The sequence below is a fragment of the Sitodiplosis mosellana genome, unplaced genomic scaffold (assembly GCF_009176505.1).
Source record: "Sitodiplosis mosellana isolate CC-2019 unplaced genomic scaffold, AAFC_SMos_1.0 Smas_scaffold_1, whole genome shotgun sequence".
In the NCBI taxonomy this organism is placed as follows: domain Eukaryota; kingdom Metazoa; phylum Arthropoda; class Insecta; order Diptera; family Cecidomyiidae; genus Sitodiplosis; species Sitodiplosis mosellana.
The window spans coordinates 5845690-5867577 of record NW_022595244.1 but is presented as its reverse complement, the minus strand read 5'-3'; the positions used below and the strand labels follow the sequence as shown (position 1 = coordinate 5867577).

At 37.8% G+C, this 21888-nt stretch overlaps 1 protein-coding gene across 4 annotated transcripts in view; it reads right to left on the bottom strand.

Annotated features, from left to right (window-relative positions):
- Positions 1-310: 310 nt before the first annotated feature.
- Positions 311-21888, bottom strand: part of LOC129574877 (RING finger protein 44) — a 28793-nt gene continuing 7215 nt past the window's right edge. The window contains exons 1-10 of one of the 4 annotated variants that reach the window (XM_055457434.1): positions 18472-18899; positions 4353-4559; positions 4017-4196; positions 3389-3485; positions 2922-3309; positions 2406-2779; positions 1824-2227; positions 1548-1732; positions 1324-1436; positions 311-1211 (exon numbers count right to left, since the gene is read on the bottom strand). In XM_055457434.1, the coding sequence (XP_055313409.1) occupies positions 1137-1211; positions 1324-1436; positions 1548-1732; positions 1824-2227; positions 2406-2779; positions 2922-3309; positions 3389-3485; positions 4017-4196; positions 4353-4387 (1851 nt within the window). In that variant the 5' untranslated portion in view covers positions 4388-4559; positions 18472-18899 and the 3' untranslated portion in view covers positions 311-1136. Of the gene's footprint in view, positions 1212-1323; positions 1437-1547; positions 1733-1823; positions 2228-2405; positions 2780-2921; positions 3310-3388; positions 3486-4016; positions 4197-4352; positions 4560-18471; positions 18900-21888 lie in introns of those variants that run through there. The other 3 variants (XM_055457464.1, XM_055457445.1, XM_055457454.1) reach the window with 3 other exon arrangements.

The window sequence follows — 21888 nt, the reverse complement described above, 5'->3', positions numbered from 1 at the left end:
AATAGCTTGATAAACTTGATGAAATACATATATTTTATGGTCGTTGCAATACCCCTATGGGAATTAATTGTAAAAATGGTTTGATTAATTTCCAATAATAAATATTACACAATACTCGATATTTGATCTGAGTGCTTGGAAATACACATGCCGTATACATAATTTTCGTTTTCTTCAATTCTCTCTTTTGTGTGTGTGTGTGTGTGTGTCAAAATGTCTCTTATTTCTCATGTCTTTCATTTCGCCGGTCAGATGAAAACAAAACGTACACCTATCCGATTTTATTAGCTGCAGTATATATATGCGTGTGTTTGGAGGAGTTTTTTTATTTGTTTTGATCTCGGCAGATACAATTTTGATTATAATTTGTTTTCATTTCTTTTGTTTCAATGCGAACTATCTTGTGTGCCATTTCAATAAGATTTTTAATTGATTTCTCTTGAATATATATATAGTTTTATATCATATTTTTTGTTTTGGCTTGTTGTTAGTAAAATGTGTTATTAATTGTCGTTAAATTCTAGTAGAGATGAGGTGTTTAGATCATACTTGAGAGTGAAATGTCCCAGTACACATGGTAGATTACAGGGAAATAACAAAAACAAAATTCTTTTTTATTCCTTATGGTTGGTTGTCGTTGTTGTTTTTTTTTTTTGGAGAAAAAACAAAGAATCAAGATTGGTGCGAATATGTAATAATTATGTATATAGTTGTTATTGCCGCTGGACACATTTGTTTCGATGAAGAACTACTTCTATTTTGGTTGCTGTTGTTGTTGTTGATGTTGTGTGTGCGAAAAAAAGTAAGAAAAAAACATGATCCAGCCAGAGATCAGTGAAGCAAACATTAAGCCAAATGATAAGTTCGTGTCGAGCCGCTCCTCCGATAAAAACAGAAAAAACAAACTGAACCAAGATTTCAACTAAATTGAATCTCTGTGTGTATGTGTGGTTGGTTGTGTTTTCATATGTTTTTGGTATATATCTACTTCGTCGGTGGTAACAGATGAAAGATTCTGTGCTGGTAATTCGGCTTTTGTTTTGTTTTTCTTGGTTTGCCTGTCTATTAGTTTTGTTTGTTTTACCTTCAAAAAAATGTGTGTGCTCATCAATCAAATGCCAACGCTCTCGGTTTGCTTAACGCTCCTCGGTCGAGCAACCGGACAAATACTCGGAAGCATTGCCACGACAAATGGGACAGGTACGATTCGACTGAAAGTGGAAAGGGTTGTTTCGTTTGTAATTAGATTTGGATCAAACTCAATTTAGTGTGGACACGTTTATTTCGCAGAAATGCTCTTAATTGATAGATCGATATACTTACTCGCAACCACTTGTCGACACAGCGAGAATGAAACTCGTGGGAGCATGGCAACACACGGAGCACTTGGCGTATCTCAAAATCACACATGCACACAACGCACGATGTTTGATCACCTGCAGATAAAAAAAAGCATTATATTTTTCCATCTCAAACTGGTTTTCCACAGAAAATCCATCAATTTTGTCTAAATTAATGTTAATTCGTTGATGTGAAATGTCGTTTACCAGTGTGAGTTTCTGGATTATATTTGTAGCTTGGAAGTTGGTCGATTTCTGGTCGTGCCAAACCACGTGGCTTTGCTTCACCCAAACGTTCTGCCAAATTCAAGAGCGCTTCATAGTTTTCGGTTTCATTTGAATCGTTCGAGCTTATGTCATGTTGACCGAATTGTGTGACTGGTAACATTGCACTGCAAAAAAGTGGAACATTTCAATTTGAGTTCAGTTTGAATGCATCACTAAACTTGACAAAGTGTTGATATATCAGCCACTTTCACTTACAGGAAATTCAACAAAATGCCTGAATTGATAATTTGACCGGTCTGGATTGGCACATTGTGCGGTTGATGCATGCGATTTTGGTGCATGGGACCCGGATGATGATGATGATGCGAGTACGAATGGTGCGTTGTTGGTGTCCAAACATTTTGAAACGAGTATCTCCAATTGCGGCGCATATCTTGTGTGTGGGCACCATCGTTGCCAATGGCAAAGTTACGTCGCGTAGTGGTCAGACGACGTCGATGCATGAGATCCATTGGACGATTTTCGGGAGCTGATATGAAAATCGGTGGCGCCTGTGTCACATGCGTCATTTGCGATGAGGAATGTTGAAGGTGAGCTGCGGTTGCAGTCAAATGTATCGGCGTCTGTGACTGGCCATGATGATGATGGTCCAAATTCTCCTTTTTCAACAATGTTTTGCACACAAAATACGAACAAAATAAATTAGTTAAACGCTTCATTTTTTCCGTGTCAGTTGGCTTGTATGACAGTGACACAATTGAACGAGTCAGTTAAACGTATTGATTGATAAACCAATGTGTACTGTTATTGTTTTGCACATTGAAAGTGAACACAAACCTGTTGCATATGATGATAATGATTCGGTTGATGCGATTGTGGTTGCATTTGTGTCAATTGAGGTGTTGTTGCGAAGCTAGTGTAGTGGCAATTTTGAGCAAACGGCTGTGGGAATACGTTAGTGTGTACCTGGCACGGTTGCAAATGTGGCGCTCCAGGCGCAGCGGCAGCCGGATGATTGGTGCATAATGACTGAATGCGATTATCGCGAACCCATGAATGTGGCAAATTTTGCAACGATGAATTTGATATGTGTGGACCAGTTGAGTATGCCCAACCGATTGGCGGATCATGACGCAATGGTAAACTAACTGGCACTTGATTCATTTCGACCAACAATGGATTTTGCTGTGGTTGCTGCTGTTGTGGCGCTTCTGGAAAATGAAATCGATTCAAAGAATAAATCAGTATTTTTTAGCTTGAATGCAAGTGCTTCATATAATGTAATGTCTTTCGTAACATTCGACTGATGCTTCAACAGAATTCCGAGTAAAAAATCTGTTGCATAAAACTCACGCGAATGTTGCTGCTGTGGATGTGGTGGCGATGGGGTTTGTTGGAATATATTTGGAAGTTGTTCCCATGACCTTTGCTGTTGTTCACGCAAACGACGTCGCAACAATGGACTATGCTGATGGCCATGATTCTGCGAACTGCGCGGTGACTGGCGATTTTCCCATGACGATGTCGGCGATTGGCGAGTGGAAACACGTCGACGCTTTCGTGATGGACTGTCCGATTTGATGTCATACGTTGATGTTGATGCCGGCCGTGATGAGTTTGAACCATTGTACTGCGGGCTGATTCGGTCGCGTCCACCATTCATATTGCTATTACCACTACGGCCTGAATCCGATCTTGTATCAATATGAAGCTCGTTTCGCGACTGTGATGGTCCAGTTTGCTGCACGACATAGATTAGATTTTAGCAATTAGAACAGATTCAAAGACGCAGAAAAAGAAAATGACGCTCATTTTCTTACCGAATACCGATCCATAGACATAGCACCCATACTTTGACGTCGATCACGATCTGATGTCCTATCGTGTCGCCTGTCCGAATGACTAGGTCCAGCTCTACTAAAAAATAAAGTAGAAAACTCCGTTATCAAATCCATTACGACTAAACAGAACGGTCGAGTTGGTTTTCATGGAAGAGAATGTGATGATATGGAGCCCAAATGAATTTCAATGCACAGCAATTTATTACGGTAAAATGGATATCCCAGAACGCATGAACACACTGTGTGTGATCTGTTGTTTATTTGAAATCGGAGATGGAAACTATGTGCACTCAAACTGTGTTGCGTTGACGTACATATTGAATTACTTGATTGGCTCGAACATTCTGCGAATTCGAAATGTGTTTGATGTAGCTACCGGTAGCTTCATAAAATGAAAAAATCGTCTACTCTGTAAATGTACACGCTCAAATTGTTCATTCTCTTCATTGCAGTATTTATCGGGCTTCAATATCACATTGCCACGAATCTAACTCTTCCGGATTTGATTGCATATTGAATTTTAGATCAGAATATTGACAAAACGAGCGAAAAAAAGGAGAATAAAATGTTTCTTTTAAATCGTTGCCATTTTATAATTTGAGCTCACCCGTGTGAATAACATCCATCCGAGTCTTTGTTGTTGTTATTGTTGTTTGGCCCATTGCCTCCGTTATTATTGTTCGATGAATTATTGCCACCGTTGTTATGATTATGGTTGTGATTGTTATGGTTTGAATAGAGCCGCTGGCGATTTCGCGGGGCCAATCCACGTGAAAACAATCGCCGACTGTGAAATTAAATTATTTGTGTGTTGTTATTATGTAAGAGGAAATATTCTAATTTCGATCTTAAAAATCATTAATATTTTATTGAAATCAAGCGGAAAGGTTCCACAGAATCTCCGTCGATGTAATAGGGTAAAAGGATTTAACTGTAATATTACCTGGGCAGGTGGCTCGAATGGTTTGAACTCATCATTGCGATTGCTGTGTTGCGACGTGCAATCGCTAGTGTAACTAATGCTGATGTTATTGGTACACTAGTAATTGGCGGTGCGATTTGTGCTGCAGTTTGTATTGGCAATGGCGTCCAACAAAACCCATGAGCTAGTATAGTGACGGCTTTACGACGTACTACAAAGAATGAAAATCTGTAACGAGAGAGAGAGAGAGAAAAAGAAAAATGCAAATGAATTATTTAGACGTCACGTAAACGCTATTTGCTATTACTATTACTATTCAATACAAATTAATTCGTTCTACATGATCCAATGTGACCTCTGTCAGTAGCTCAATAGTATGGCAATAGAAGCTAGCAAAGACATCGAAACACACTTCATTTCTATATATAAGCTGTTTTTTTTTCTTCTCCTTCCCCACTTTAAATTGCCATGAATTGGGTATTTTCTACATTATCAACGAATATCGGCAAAGCAAAGTGCGGAAATGATTATTATGGTTCGTTTCTATCATAATTTCGTTTTAACAATTACACATTCGTTCGATGTTATATCGCAATTACGATAGCAGATAATTGCATAACCATACTTTGTTCTTTTTTGCAATCGGGTCGAACGTTATCGTGAGTCCGATGCATTCCGGTGGGTAAACGAATACATAAATCACATTATTTCATTGTTATCGATTGTTCAAATGAAAAATTGTCAAGAATGTTTTTGACAAGAAAATAACGTTGAGACATGAACACCATACTTTTTTTTCTCAGAGACACAATTTTAATTATTCACCATATCACTGAATATTTAATGCATATGCGGCGATGACAAAGTGTTACACACACAGTCACAGACTCACACAAACACACATATGAGCAATGTTTGACGTTTGGATTACGGGCTTTCAGTCCATAGCTTATCCAAATTTCATGACGTTTCCAAAACGAGACTTTTTCTTCGAAGCACATACAAACGTTTTCGAAGATAGCTCTAGCCACGGAACGGTGTAATCGACACAAGGACATTTAAAAACAAACCTCTGTACTCGATAAAAAGGTAATTGAAGACAATTTGCGGTCTATTTATGTGAAGAATGCTTGAATAAATTATCGATGTATATTGTGTGTTTGTGTGTATTGGAAAAACGCCCAACGAAATCTTAGAAGTGTATATTGATTTTCGTTTGTGCAATAGCACATCACAAATATTACTGTTTGGATGTTCGATTGGCAATATTAAATACATATTGACTGGTTGGATAAATAACAATTTAAATTCTAACGACTGTAAAATGGCCAATCGTGTCGCAGAAAAACATCGTAAAAATTAGCGTAATCAAACGTCGGATCCCAATGGCTTTTTATGATAATTTGCACGCAGAACCGAATTGAAAAGAAACAGTACAAGGCACGTCACGCATTTAACATTTGACATTGAGGCCGTGAGCATAAACAATTTTATTGTTCGTCACTTTTTTTGACCATTCGCACGGTCGTCGTAGCGTTTGTGCTACGACAAAAAAGAAGAAGAGAGGAATGTACGACGTACATTCATCGTCCAGTGATTCAAAACGATATACAACTTCAATGTCATTCGGTTTGGAATTTTGTGGCAAACCAAAGTTAACAACTCATTCTCAGCCGAAAAAGACATTCTCAAATGAAATTCTAACCAACTGGTTCAAGGGAGGTCTTCCTGCATCATCTTACTCATTCTCGGTAACATATTACTCATTGTAAATGTCCGAACAAATGTACGTCTCGTTCTATATGAACGCAAGGCAATGCACTGCGAATGAATGTGATGTAATTTTTTTCCCACATACATTTTCATACTTTATTAAAAGGAATTTAGTCTCAGATCTTTAGCCGTAGCCATTATTTTTTATCGTCGTTGGAATTAATTATTTGTTTAAGCTCGACATTTATTAAATGGGAGGCCCAAGATCCTCTCATTAAATCTACTTAATTTCCTATTTAAACGAGATACACTTGTGTCCGCTGTATCGTAATTTTATCTTAAATGGCAATCGGAGCGTTGACATGGCATACGGAGGCAAAATTGAAACCCCCTGTCCGAACAACATTGAAATCAACTTTCCTAATTTCCGTAATTGGTTTTTGCCTGTAATACGGACTATGGATGTTAGTGCATTGATTGAAGTGCGTAATTAACGAATATTGTTGCAACCGTATAGATTTTAGCTAAGTTTTGTACTTTGGCTGTGCCTGTGCCACAGCTCAAATAGCGAAAACGATTCGATTTTCCGTCGTTACCAACCAAACGACCAAAAAATAACATATAAATGCAATTTCAAGTTAATAGTTAAACAATGGACGATTGTATAGAACTTTATGAGTCACTGCGTGTGTGTGTAAATCGACCTAAATTAGTTTGATACATACTCTGACGACCAATGGCTAAACTCGATAACTGGTTGAATATACAATACAGTGTTCATTGCTAACTTTGAACTGTTCAATTGTATCTGTATGTGTGTGTTTGTATGTGGTTGTTCGCTTCTATATATATCATCTTGGTGAAAGAGCTTTGAACAGGGCTGTTTTTTTTTATTAAAAATGTATGCACATTGTTTGGATTGGGTTACCCTGCAATTTGAGCCTTCATCGAGGTCTAATCATCAAATAACTCATTATGAACAATGCAGCTTTGCACATTCCATGTAATCAACTAGGCTGAAGACAGTCATTTGTCAAGCAAAAATCCGATTTTTCTTCGCATTTAATAATTAAATGTAGCACAAAAAGGCATTTCGGATGCGTTCGGTTGACACTGTTTCGTGATTCAGTCAAACGTGACTCAGCGGAACCAATGACCATATCGAATCAAATATGAAATTCAAAAAAAGAACAAAAACACATTTTTTTCCTCTATTCAATACTTTTAAAATTCATGTTGACACTTTCAATGGCACAACGAAAAATGACGATTGAATATTTTTTTTCCCAGACAGAATATTGCCCGAAGTTTATATATGCGCGCTACAAAAACATGTTCTATGTGTCTATGTGTGCCGTGTGTGTGTGTTTTTTTTCCCATTTTGTGTCAATCAATTCCAGTCTTCAATTTCAATAAAATCGCCCATTTTGGCTTCATGTCAATATTTGGAAAATGCAAATGGTCACGTTTCAATGAAGGCAAACAAAAAAAAAACTTGATAAAAAATTGAAAAATGTGAAGCAATAACAAACCAAATGGGGTTCGTTTGGACGCAAAGTGAAGCCACATATTGTTCAAATAATTGCTCATTTCCCATTTTCTTAGAAGCCCATCGAATGATTAATGTTTTATTGATTGAAGCAAGCCAATTTAAATTGGAATCGCAAGAACCGCTCTGTCTTTGGTGTCTCACTCATCCACACACATACTACAGTGGAACAACTGTTTAACGAGAATTAAATCAAAATCAATGCATTTTCCATGGCTTTTTCCATTCAATTATTGCTGTGTGCATGTATGTATCCATCAGCTGATTTTCATCATCATCATCATCCACGATGGAATCGAACAATTCAGCGGATTTAAATTTAATTTCGAGCACGGTTTGTTGAAGCGATTTAAATTGAATCCAAAATCATATGTGTGCTAGTTAAATACCAAGTGGCAGCACATAAGCCGATAGCGACTAAGTGACGTGTGAATGTGAGTGCTATAATTGTACGTATTCTCGTAATAATCGTTGAGCGTATTTCGTTCCGTTTTTCATCTGAGCAATCAACATTTTAGGCAAATAAATCCGTGTGCTAGATTCCACCTCATTTGAATACACTACGAAGCCAATTGATGAGTGCAAAGCGTACAAAGAGGCAGAGGCAGAGACAGTGGAAAGAGATTCATTGGTGGCATCATGAGTAGCTCGTGAGTGTGCATACATTGTCTTCAATTGAAATTACAAAAGCACCCAAAAGTGTGTATGCGCGCGCCTGTGTGTGTGTTCGTTGGCCAAAGCAAAACGATTCACGATGATGGTTCACTGCCAAACCAACTGTAATTCTAATGTTAGTTTACAACAGCGCGAACATACAGATATATGTAAAATACAATACATTTAGTCCAATTGCATTTGTTTCAACATGTACCAACCATTCGAAGGCAATGCCTTCCAAATCGGCTGGGTGTGTGTATATGTCTTTAATATGTAATGAAGTGATATCAACGCACGCTGTCAGAATTTCTATTAAAATACACACATGCACAGGCACACACATGTGAGCGACGCTCAACCACAAAATGCAAAACACTCGGTGCCTAATTTCGATAAGCAAATCCAGTTTGTTTGAGCAACAAGATTTTCAACAGTTTCGTAATAATGAAACTTCTAGAATTTGTGGTCGACGACGGCGACGACAACGACGCTTTCAAAAGGAAACTGCGTTGCTTTCAACATTTTTGCTCAGGCTCTGCCATCAAGATAAACATTATTTACTGCGCACTGTTAAAACCGAGTCGACATTACGAACGGACCCGCTCGACCAAACAAACGAACGAATAAACGAATGGCCTACCGATATAGCCAAATAAATAAATTATTATAAGTTCGACCATACGAAACGATATTCCCTTTTTATTTTTCGAAAAAAGAAATAAGCGCTTTGATTATGCCTCGCTTATGCTTTTATTTCTCGTTTGCAGCAAGTTTCTTTTCCTGTGCACGATTTTGTTTTCATTGTGTGCTGAAGTTCGTTTCTTTTTTTTCGTTTGCCGTTTGTGCTGGTTCATTTCGCTAGACTTTTCCCGTCTTCGTTTTCGCATACGTTTCGTTTTGTTTCGCTGTATATTTAATGATTTACTCGCGCGATAGTTTCGCTTTTTTTCCCTCTACTCTCTCGCATTTTCCATCCATCTCGTTCACACCGTTTGTTCATTGTTTGGGCCGTGTGTATGTGTTTTATGCCCTCATTGCGCTAACATTGAAAAAGAAAAATTGCGCGATTCATGCTTTCGATTTTGTTTCATTCTCTTTATCTGCCATTCTCTGCGTTCGCTCGCTCGCTCTCTGTCTGCATTTCGAAATTGATTTGCATTCAATTTCATTGCAATTGACAGGCCGTGCGTATACCACACGTGTGCAATCGTTATGCGAACTCACGAACAACTCATCAGACGGTTAAATTGTCAATGTGAATTATCGATTTCAGGTCCTCGCATGCAAGTTATATGAGTGAGCAGACGTTCTTTTGTTTTTGGCACAGCAGTTGACTGAAGCTTTTGACAAATTGATAAGCTAATCGAATTGCCATAGTTTTTATCGAAAATGTTCACATTATCTATTTGGTAGCCTGTTTATAAAGTTCCAACATTGTTAATGTGGCAAAGTAAAGCGTTTCGGAATGAACGAACATAAAAAACACACACATGGAAATCGACAATAACCCTTCGAAATGTGTGTTCAAAATCAACTTTTCGATTGGAAAAGTAATCATTTGATGTTACGTAATGATTGGCCAGGTGAAATGTTCCAAGTAAATGTCAGGAACCGAATTTTCTCTCGTTTTTCTTGGAATCGAAACGTTCTTTATGGATTTGAACCATTTTTTTTACTCTTCAAACTCGAATGGATTTTTTCTCTCTTTATTCCTTGGAAATCCAAATTTTTTCCCTCAAAATTGGGCCAATAATGGCAAAAAAAATTAATCTCAGAGATAAACTGTGCTTGCGCACGAAAAAAGAGAGAAAAAATAAAAAATACAATTACGGAATGTTTAACAAGTGGAAAAATTGCATCGGCAAGCACTTCAGTTAAACTGAATCAGTTTCTTTTAAAAGAAAATCGTTTTGAATCTTTTTTTTCTTTCTTATTTCTCTCTCCCTCTCGTGCGCGCAATGTGAAGGCCACATGAGAGCGGAAATGAAGCAAATATCAATTTAATTGAAATTACGAGCCATTTTCGCTTTAAACGCATGCTTAGCTTAATCGTACGCCAAACGCTATATAATTACACTTCCGCCAATTTTTCGCGAACTCGAAAATTGTTTGCTCTCCTCTTTCTCTCATCTCTCGTCTGCTGTGTGTTGTGTGAAACATTTTCGTGCCATGACGACAATCGCAAAAATGTGATCCGAAAATATTTCGCCAATTTTGGCGTGATTTTTATATTCTGGAATCTATGCTGTTTCATTCATTCGTTTCATTTAAAATTCACAGACAAAAAACCGACATTCATTACAAAAAAAATTACAAATCCGTTATGATCCTGCTTCCTTTTTAATTGTACACAGACCCTTTCAGTTTCACACAATTTTGAACCCCGATTAAATTGGCTTATGATATTTGATGATTTAATTCTCTTAAAAGTTTTTTTTTCATGTGTGTGTGTGTGTGTGTACCTACGTGCGTGGAAAATACCAAGCGGTTTTCTTCTCCAAAAGTTTCAAGTATATGTAATCAAATGGTAAAGTTCTGAGTGAACTTTAACTTTCAAAATGATTTCAACTATTCATTTAATAGATGTGAAACCGCATCAATTATTATTCAAGATGACGCAGGGTAGAACGTAGAATGTGAAACTATGGTGTATGTAGATACGTTCGGCTTAGCATGTACTGGAGTTGAACCATGGCAAAATTCGTTGGTTCCGGCAAAAACAGTAAACGTCAAAGTGTATTTTTGTGTCAAACACTCAACCCAATTATTTCGGTGCAAAATAACAATGTCATATTTCCATAAAACCCCATTTTTATCGAGACTCCGCTTTTGATTTTAACATGGAATATTATTTTCAACTCGGAGTTTTCCCGAGATGGAAAAACCAGCGCAACATTTTAAATAAAACAAATAAAAGAGAGGTATAATTCTCGAATAAATACGCATTTGATATATGGTATTTATTTGGGTGCAATTGATTAAAAAAAAAATACTTGGTAGCTCAATTGTGAATTTTGATTGTCGACAAGCAATAATAATTGGATGAAATAATAACCAGGAAAATAAATTCCACTCTATATAAAATGGAATGCATTTTATCGGAAGCGAACCAGTTTCCAGTTGAAATGTTGCGAAAGCATAATTAATCAAAGCATTTTTGGTATTTATGACGAAAATCACCATAAATATATTCGAAAATTCCGTTCCATTCGAGGCATAAATAAACCGGATAATATGGTGAAGTTTTTTATTTTCTTTTTTCATTTGGTATCGGGAGAACCCAGTGGAGGAAGGAAATTTCATACACTGCTAATCTCGAAAATGGCCGAAACAACGGATTATATTTTATGCCGACGTATTTTTCATCGGGAAAAGTTCAAAGTTGAATGTTATTAGGAAATTAATACGTTGCCGAACCAAACTGAGTCGGAACAAATCGTCTCCATGGCTTATTCGCTCCAGGGTGGAGTAACAAGGCATTGAAATTCAAATATATACAACCGTATGGGAAACGACAGCAATAAAAATCCAATGCGAAGCACTTTAATTCCAGTCTATATTTCTCTCTCTCTCTCTCTCTCTCTCTGGTTCGACATTAAAAAATTAACTCACATTGAAAATCAATGTGGATATTGTTGCTTTCAAACCGAATTACAGAACCCGTCTAGCAGCAACAGCAGCAAAACGGACGAAACAACCGCATTTACCAATTTAAACTTTTTCCAATGCTATTTCAACATACATGCACAGGCACACACACGTCGGCTGGCACACCAACCAAAAATTACTTCGTACAGTAAATTACCATGTCGACGCTCATTTACAACTTGCCACTGACAAAAATATGGTCGAAATGGAACGCTTCGTACGAATAGTAGCGGCAGCAGCGCATTTTATAAATGAGTGATGCATGCCAACTAAGTATTTATCATCATATATGCCAAAGTAAAAGGTTTCGATCTAGTTATTTGGCTCTCGTTCCCTCGCTCTCGTTCGTTGTGGCTCACCAAATGGTATGGACTAGGAACGAAATGAGAGAGCGAGAGCACGAGCATGGAAAAAGACGGAAAAAAATCGTGGAAAAGTAAATGCATAAAGTGGAAACCAATTAGACCAGAGCCGCTGTGTGAACGAAATCTAAACGGTGAATTATGGCCAATGCGGGTCAGTGTCGATGTTGATATGCCAGATTTCGTAAAGAACGGCATATTTTCGTGGATTTCATATGCAATTGCAAGGGAAGCGATAAAGAGCGAACGACTGAAATATTCTTGGAAAATGATGGTTGAGGGCCGAGAATGCGGGGTTTAATTCCATTATGTAATTTACGAACGGGTACGTCTTGCACAAGCGATCCCCAATTAATTGAGCCGATCATCAAAGATTTCATACAATATTTTTGCAAATACAACCGAACACAGCATCCATGTTGTTATTCATGGTTTTTTTTTCTGGTCTCTCGTTGTGTTTTCTCTCGAAACATAAGGTTATTCTAATACGAAAATTGTTTCGTTCTCGTTACGCTTTGTAACATTTTATTACCACATTTTAGAGATACTCTTTTCTTTCTTCGTCCATTCTTTTAAACCATATAATCGAAATGGAAAGTATTTTATGTACAGTTTCTACAATTTGCAGCTAAAATCCATAAAAGAGAATTTTTATTACGGACGACTTTCTCTTTTTGTACTTTTTTTTCTGTTCAGCTTTGCGCTCTCTTCAACATATATTCGCAGCATCGAATCGTAGTCGTTGAGAGAGAAATCTCAAGCAGATGTAGAAATTAAATCGTTACGCACTTCAGTTCATAATGAAGCACAAAGTTCATTCGATGCTAAACAACATGCCGTAGTTGTAGTGAAAATGTGGTGTTCGGTCGACCATCGACTAACTCGATATGGTCACGCTCAATTCAACACAACGCATGGAAAGAGAAAAAGACTGAGTGTTGAACGTCAAAGTCATCGTACAATTGAAATGGAATTTAACAACAATACCCAAATCGATGATTAATTGTACTCATTTAACTTAGTTGTCATGTGTGTGTGTGTGTTTTTTTCCTTGTATTTTCACTCTCGCTCGATCCAGGGCACCATACCCATACTGTCGTTTATTGCTGTGCGCAACTGTTCTTAGACAATGCAACCATTATGAAATAATATCAAAAGAGCGATCCAAACTAATTTCATGCCAATTAAATGCCATTCCATTGTTTCCACATGCTTTCGTTTCCACTTCACAATTTTTCGATTCGATTGGCAACCAGATAAGCCCGAATTCAATAGAAGAATTGATTGAGGTGAACTTTTTTGGCTTCGAGAACTTGGTGAGCGCCACATTTTTTTTCCGTTCTTCCATTCAACATAAGCACAGTGTGGATGTACACACGTACTAGATATTTTTACCAGCTTCATTTGGTTCGGGTTGGGATTCATGTTATCATAAAATCGATCAATAACGCTGAGTCAATCTTAAGGAAAGGGAAATGCAATTACTTTTTTTTTTCTTCCCAGATTTACGGTCTTCTTAATGGGAAAAATTAGTTCAGTCTATCGGTTGGTTCTTTTTCTCGCTTTTCGCAAGAAGCATTTGCCACAGAAATAAGGTCTTAATATTAAACGACCTTTATTGTAGTTACTGCTGCTGCTACATACATTCCGTTCACGCTATCTCTTCGAAATGTTACTCTAACTTAGGCACTATAGTGTGCACTGTGCAGTGAACATAAACCTTGAGTTCAATTTAAGCTGAGCTATATTGAAATTGGGTTTGTTAAAATAACATTTAAAGGCATTTGCGAAGCGCATAATTTTTAATGTTATTTTTTTCGATTTTATTGAATATTCAGTCAACGGAATAATCGGAAAAATTCATTTTTAATCGCGTCACTTGATGGATTGGTCTCAATCTCTTACTCTCTCACTCTTTATAGAATTTTCTCATCGGATTTGATGTTGACGTTGATGCGACTCTATAGTCATGAGAATTAAGTGCAGTGCACTGGGAGCAGAAAAGAAGAATTTTTCTGAAGAAAATGAACACGCTGAAGCAACACAGCGACTAAGTACATCGATGAAAAATGGCCTGGGGATCAAAACCGAGTGACTTTGAACGCATATCACTTGAGTGTTTCTTTCTTTTCGACGCTGTTTACGTTTCTAAAAATATGGAGATTTTTCTATATGAATCACACAAACAGTAAGCGTACGACAAAATGGTGTGATTTTCGAATCCACAATCGTTGAAGAGGGAAAAAACAACACTGAAACGGTTCAGCTGCACGAGAATGAAAATTGAAAGAGAAGCGACAACGATTTTTTTTCTCGCATCGAATCGACAATTGAGACACAAGCGAACGAGTGAAAAGAACAAGAACACGCGCGCGACATCTTTACATGAGAGAGATAGAGGGGGGGGGGACATAACATGAGAGTGAACATGTTATTGTATTGCATAGCTCTTTCATGGATCGGCTGAGATCGAGGAGAGCTGAGTGCGACGAGCATATGTATGTGCAAGAATGCTGTGGGTCAATGTGTTTAATGCACGATTAAATGGCTTTTGCCGTTACATTACTTTACGGTTATTTCACAGTATCAGTTCGTCTTTCTCATCTTCTTCAATTTCGTCATGTGTCTCGATTCACTTCTTTTGAGCTGAGATAAATTGTCGCACAAAGTCACTTTCTGGGTGAAACCGGAGACTGTCATATTTTCGTCGTCAAATCAAAATTGATTCGGTTCCATTATGTTTTCATTTTTATCTGCTGTTCGCTATTTTTGTTTACTTTCACGCATGCGATGCGAGGAAAAATGTGCTATTTCATTGCCGCTCTCAACAGCAGCAGCATCGATGGCGACAGCGCGGTAGCATCAACCGAAGAAGCACAGCAAGTCTTCACTTTTCGATGTCACTGAACAAAAACAAAGGCATTCGAATGTGAACGCAGATCAATTCAATTCCATTGCACAGCATACGCGCGAAAGAAAATGATTGAATCCACAATTTCACATACACACAGTAGCGCGTCTTCTGCATTCTCGGATTTTGTTTTTTTTTTGGTGTCATTTGTTTGCGTTCATTAGTGAAAAACATCTTTTCGTGCTGTTTTTATGTGTAACAGACAACAAAATGTCTATATTTGCCATTTATTTGTACGAAATGAAAGCGCACGCACGCACGCACGTATTCACACCCGAAAAAAAAACAAGAACTGAAAATCGCTGGATTTCGATCGGCGCCTTCTATTTTCAAACATCACGAACATCATGTCACATCATGAACATAAATAATGATGTTACTGTTCGCTTCTTTTTTTTCATTTTGCTTTCTCTATGCTGCATTATAAATGCGCACGGACAAACTGTGTATTCATTCGCCCCGTTGAAATGGGATTTTTGTTTTTCGCTATGAAAACGAAATTCAGCGTGTCATATAGAAAATACGATGGAATTTCCCAATCATATTACTGGCCTAATGTGAATTCTCTTATCATCGCAACTATTTTGCATCGTCCGCAGGAAATAAAGCCCAACAGTATGGATGCAATGCATCAGCAAGAGTGAGAGAACGGTAGATAAAGAGAAAGAGTGTCGACAGAGAGAGAGAGGAGAAAATGCAAAACTACCGTTTACAAATTCCCAGTGGATTGAACTGTGCACAACCGGATCTGTTTGGTGGTTGCATGTCTGTTCAATGTGCATTCGTGTGCATCCATTTTGCTCGTAGTATTAGAAAAAGCCATCAAATCATACATATATAGTTTTTTCGTTTTGAAATCGCTCAACGCACAGATCATTGATATATTCGGGTTATCGCACTTTTGGGTATACATTTTTCTCGTTTATTTTTGTTTCCTCGTTTTTTATTGGTTTTTTCCAGTTTTCCTCCAGTTTCTCAGGCACACATTTCGAGGTTTTCGATAAGGGAGTGCGACGCGTACAGATAACAAATATCCGAATACTCGGTATTTAGTTCATGTGTGTGTAAGTGTGTGAAAAATGTTATCGAAACAAAGTGAAAAATACTGGGTTTTTTTCGAGAGCCATTAATTTGTTAGAAAACGTTTTGTGAATAATATTCCAAACGATTTTTTTTTTCTCTGTACTGAGTGATTGATTTTTTACATTTAAACTATAATTTTCATTTTTCAATTCATTTTACAGATTGTAATTTTCGACGGAGAAAAAGCAACAAACCGAGATACCGATATTTTTTTATCGCTGTAAGCCACTTATCTTATCGCTCGGCATTACAGTGCTGGAAAAGAAGTCTCGGTTGTAATTGGTGCCATCGAAAAAATTTGACGGTCGATTTTATGAGCGCATCGAATACCGTCGTTTGGGGAATTTAGTTTCGACAAAACCGTTGTAGCTCATTTGCATTGGGTGGAAAAAGATAAAGTGATATTTGATATGTGGAGAGAAGAAAAAAAAGGCACATTTACATTTTTCATTGGCTTCGCCACAGGATTTTTGTGCAGTTTTTTCCCTCTCTGTCTCTCTCTCTCTCTCTCTCTCTCTCTGTGTACCTTGGCTCCGATTTTGTAGCTTCAGTAAATTTGGACTCATTTTTTCTTCTTTTGTGTACATGGTATTCATCATTTCCCATCGATATTCTTGGGGATTTCGAAACATGCGAAAAAGTATGACACAAGAGTATTCCGTTTTACTCCTTTGTTACCAATTTGACGCTTTTGATCGATAATGAGCTTTGTGTATGTGCGAGAACGAGCGAGCGAGTGAGCTGAAAACAGAATGCAATGAACGGAGATGTGAAATGCAAATCAACGGTGTCGTTGGCATTGCACTTTATTCAACAACAGCAGCCGCCGCTGCCGATGCAGAAGCAGCAGCAGCAGCAGCAGCAGCAGTATTTCAGTTACAATACACAAATTGTTTTCCATTGGAACGGGCGTATATTTACACACAGTCAGAACGTTCACATAACAAAGTCTGTTGAACCCGTATTTCGAAGACGAACATACGAAGAGTCGACTCTCGAAATGCACAGAACCAGTCACACACAAAATAACCGAACAACAAAGAAAACATCTGGATGAAATTAGCCAAAAAAAAAAAAAACAAAGTAAGAAGAGTCAACCGAATGAGAAAGAGAATGAAATAAAAAAAAAACAACGCCATCTCACACATATGCACATTGGCTCCAATGCTCATGGTGTTCTTGTTCCTCGCTTGTTTCGCGCATTCGTTAAGATGCATTTCACAGAATATTCTCGATACCACGAAAATATCGTCGTTCTTTTAAAATTTTGTTATGTAAAAAAAAGGTTCAAGTTATAAATTCGGCGAAAAAGCTGGAACATGTATAGTTGTGCCGTCGTTAAGTAAATTGAAGTTAAGCCATTTTCAAACGAAGGAGTGAAAGAGAAGAAAGGGAATTCGAGGAAAATCCTAAGTACCGTAATTCACATTGAATTTATCGTTTAGTTACGTTCTTCGGGTTGTGTTTATCATTATTGAAATGAAAAACGGAGAGAAAGAGAAACGGAAGATTGGAAGAAAGCAAGAAAAAAAATGCCATTTTGAACACGCAAAAGAAGAACAGCATTGATGAAATGAGCTCAAGCGCGTAGGTCGACCATATCGATCACACGGATCCCAAAAGGTATATAAGTTTGTATGTGTCGGTGCTGCTTGCCGAGCAAGAGAAACAGCATTTCACCCAAAAATGTGAATAAAATGTTCGGATTTACAAGACCGAACGGCATTATAATCACAGCCGTAAAATGCATAGTTTACAACTCATATAAAAGCGACGACGACGACGACGGTACACACGCATACACCACATTTTAATCGGAAACGCGAATCAACTTAGCCAAAAGCATGTATATATATGTAAATACTACATAGAGTGAATGGGTATAGTTTGACTGTGGCGAAAATGATGCTTTAGTATGCGTGCGTATGTGAGAAAATCGTTAGCAGAGCAGTATCGTAGCAGACGCCCACTTCATTTTTCGCTCGAATCGCCAGCAACAATGAAAAAAGCAAACAGAAAAAGAAGAATGACGACGCAGAGAGCGGTGCAAGAGAGACAAAGCCGGAGCCGAAGAGAGAGAGAGCGAGAATGGCAATGCTAAGCATCGGAAAGGAAAACATGGAGAGTCTTGAAAATGAATCAACCGACTTCATAAAATCACCTTCTGTAACAACGCGAAAAACCCATCTTAAATCAAATTGTCCACTTGACACTTACTGGAATTTGTGGAGCTTGTTCCGCTCACACTTTACTCGTTCTTTTATTTTCCCTTTAGTTTACACTAAAGAGCTCGGCAAATGTCGATGGCTGCTAGGCGCTTTATCCCTTAGGCGAGACTGTGAGTTATGCTTGAATTTTTGCACAGCAATTTGAATAAATTTAAAATCCAAATGAGATTTCCAAAACCCGGATGGAACACACAATTTACTTATTCAAAATGGACACGCAGAAGCGACAAAAAAAATCAACGAACGAACTAGAAATCTCTTCACACCACGAAGAATAACACCACGGGAAAAATCACCGATAGAGAGAAAAAAGAATTATGAAAAATATTTTCACGTATATTTAAAACGTGATAGAAAATCTGTGAATAGACGCGCCGCGATATTTATTTCAATCTATTTCGCATACTAAATCGAACACGACTGAAAATTGGTTGTTTGTGTTTTTGTTTCAGAAGGCGCTTCATTCGAGGGCGAGAGAATTATTCACGACGCATTCGGAAAAGCAGTTCCGTTTATGTTTGTACATGTGCATGTAGGTGTGTGTGTGTGTGTATATGCCTGTGTGTGTGTGTCGCTGCTCTGCTGGAGACAACTGTCGTTCGTTTTCGATGAAAAACCCTTTTTCTAGGGAAAAATTTATGGCCGAACACGATGGTGGGTCTCGGTGCCGCCGTTGAATTTTTCACGAATAGCACCAACACCAACGCAACGATTTTTGGGGGGAGAACCGTTACACGTTATCCATGGAGACGCTGCACGCATACTGGCACACGAGCGCCGACTGCGAATGTGCACAGACACACAAATTCGAATGTGTTTGATATGCGCGCGTATTCAGAGAACATGAAAATAGCATAGTTCCAGGCAAGCAGGAGCAGTAGCCATTTGCCGAACACACCGAAGAAGGAAAAAAAAACACACGAGAAACAGATTCTGTATCCAGCAAATTTTCGACGGTGGAGAAGGAGACGAACCAAATGGCACACATGAAACAGAGGAAAAAAAATAACAACCAACAGGCTACGGAATACTTTGCCATTCTTGATACATTCATCAAAATTCGTTAGAGTGTGAGAGCCAAAGCAAGAACGAGAGTCTGGCTCGAAGCGTTTTACCGAAGTACCGTTATTTGTTTTGGCACGATACATATTTAATGTGTTTTCAGTGCTTAATCTTTCGGTTTCTCTCGCTCTCTCTCGCTCGCTCACACTCGTACTCACATTTTTCTCTATCTCTCTCTTGCTTTGTCTGTGTGTATTCCTGGCTTTGGCCCGTTATTCAGACTGATAATGACGGCCATGATGATAATGATACTTACGCGAAACGAAATAGCTCATAATAATACACTTTCTTTATTTGAACCATCGTCTTTTGCGAGCATATATCCATGAAGTGAATTAAAATTTTGAATGAACGCGCTGCTTCCTTTCCTTCTTTGCGGTCACTTAAGATTTAGTGGTTCGCCTTTGAGGTAACGGTTCTTTTGATGCACCGAATTTTTAATAAAGCCTGAATTTATAATGCTTCTTTTTCAATGGATTCCACCACTTCAAGACAGCTGCAAAATTCACTATCATCATTTTCTTTGTGTGTGTGTGTCATTTTGTGCTTGCGAAACGCATAAATCATTTCGCATTTCCATTTCATATTGAATTGAAATCACCTTCAGCACGATTCAAAATGTACATTTTCATCCACCTAATTTCGCTAATCCAATGAAATTCCAATTGGATGAAAAGAAACAGTCTTCGGTTTCGGTGGAGCGCAGCTGTTGAAATCCGATTGAATATTAAGCAGAATGAAGACAGTTGAGTAGCATAACTCACGCGATGTGTCTCTGTGAGAATGTTTGTTTGGGCCGGCGCTTCTGGTCTCACAGTTCGCTCATGTTTTATTGGAAAATAATCTTCGGAAAATGTACAACATGCGAACAATGACAACGGCAAATGAATAATTTCGGTTGTAAAATGGTAACACAGCAAAATTGCCATTCAATAGCCTGAGCGAAGAGCATTCAAACTGCGTAAATTATGTTGTCTCGCCGATGCCCCATCGCTTCGACATTTCCAACACATGCACAAACATGGCAATAAATATGCGATGCCTTCAATAGACAAGCAATTCCATATTGCTTGGTTGCGGTGCTCAAAATGGACAATGTTGCCTAAAATTGCACGTTCGAAGTGCGACTGTGTGAGCAAGAGCAAGTGATAGAGAGACTTTAATGAAAATCTGTGATGCTCTATTCTATCCATATATTGCTAGGTGATTCTCACTTTGAAAAATGAAATTGTGGTTTTTGTGTGACGAAACATCCAACCGCATCCGAAGCATGTGGTTTTCATTTGAAATGCTTCTTCTACAAAATTTGTTTGATAATTTCGAAAATGAATTGAAAAACCAAACAGATCTGTTTCACCATAAATCCGTAGCTAAGTGCTCCAAAAACAGAGACAGAAGATAAATACAAAATACGTTGCCATGGAATCAACTGGAATTGAAGAAGATCCCCAAATGAATAAACAATAAAGTAAATGCCTTTCTTTGTTCATCTTCTAATTGAGGAAAGAAAAGATGAAGCGACACGTCTTTTTGTTGTTGCTCTCTCTCTCTCTCTCTCTCTCTCTCTCTCTCTCTCTCTTTATCTCTGTCTCTCTCTTTTCTCGAAACAAAACGAATCTTAAAATGCAAAGATCAAACGTGTAAAACAAAAAACGGAAGCAGCAAGCTTTGCCTTCAATAGTGCTCATGACGTTGACTCACCTTGTAGTTGACGTCGACGTCGTCGTCCAATTTAAAAGAAAATGTTCTTATGCTTTGCTTGCCATAAATAAATGCGTTGATTGTAAGAAAACTAGAGAAAAAAACACGTTGACGGTGAAAACACGTTGATATGAAATGAAATGTGAATAAAGCAACTATCAAGTGTACTTATGGCCAAAGCAAAATAGAACTTTTTCCAGCTCCGCTTTTGCAAATCAGTGAATATTTTTACTTTGCAATCTTTTTCTATATGAAAACGTTGGCTACGTGTGTTATTTATACTCAAGTCAGAGGAAAATCTACGTTTTATTCACTGTAATAAGTACAAATGATGTTTATTATGCTTGCGCGCTGTTTTTCTCACACTGAAACAAACCAGCTTTTGGATTTCAAAATAATAATAGTTCGGTGGAATTACTCAATCAAACTGGGAGTTTATATTCAAGCTATAATAACTTTGTCTCTTCTTTTCTTATTTTTGCTTTGCCTCGAAATGAAAAACGTGCTTGAGAAATTGCAGTTATTCTTCATTTAGTTTTTTATTTTTATTTATTATGAGCAGAAAAAACACGCATTCCATAAGTAAGTGGATGAAGTTAATGAATGTTAAACTAAGATGTAGATGGAAATATCCTCGACCGGA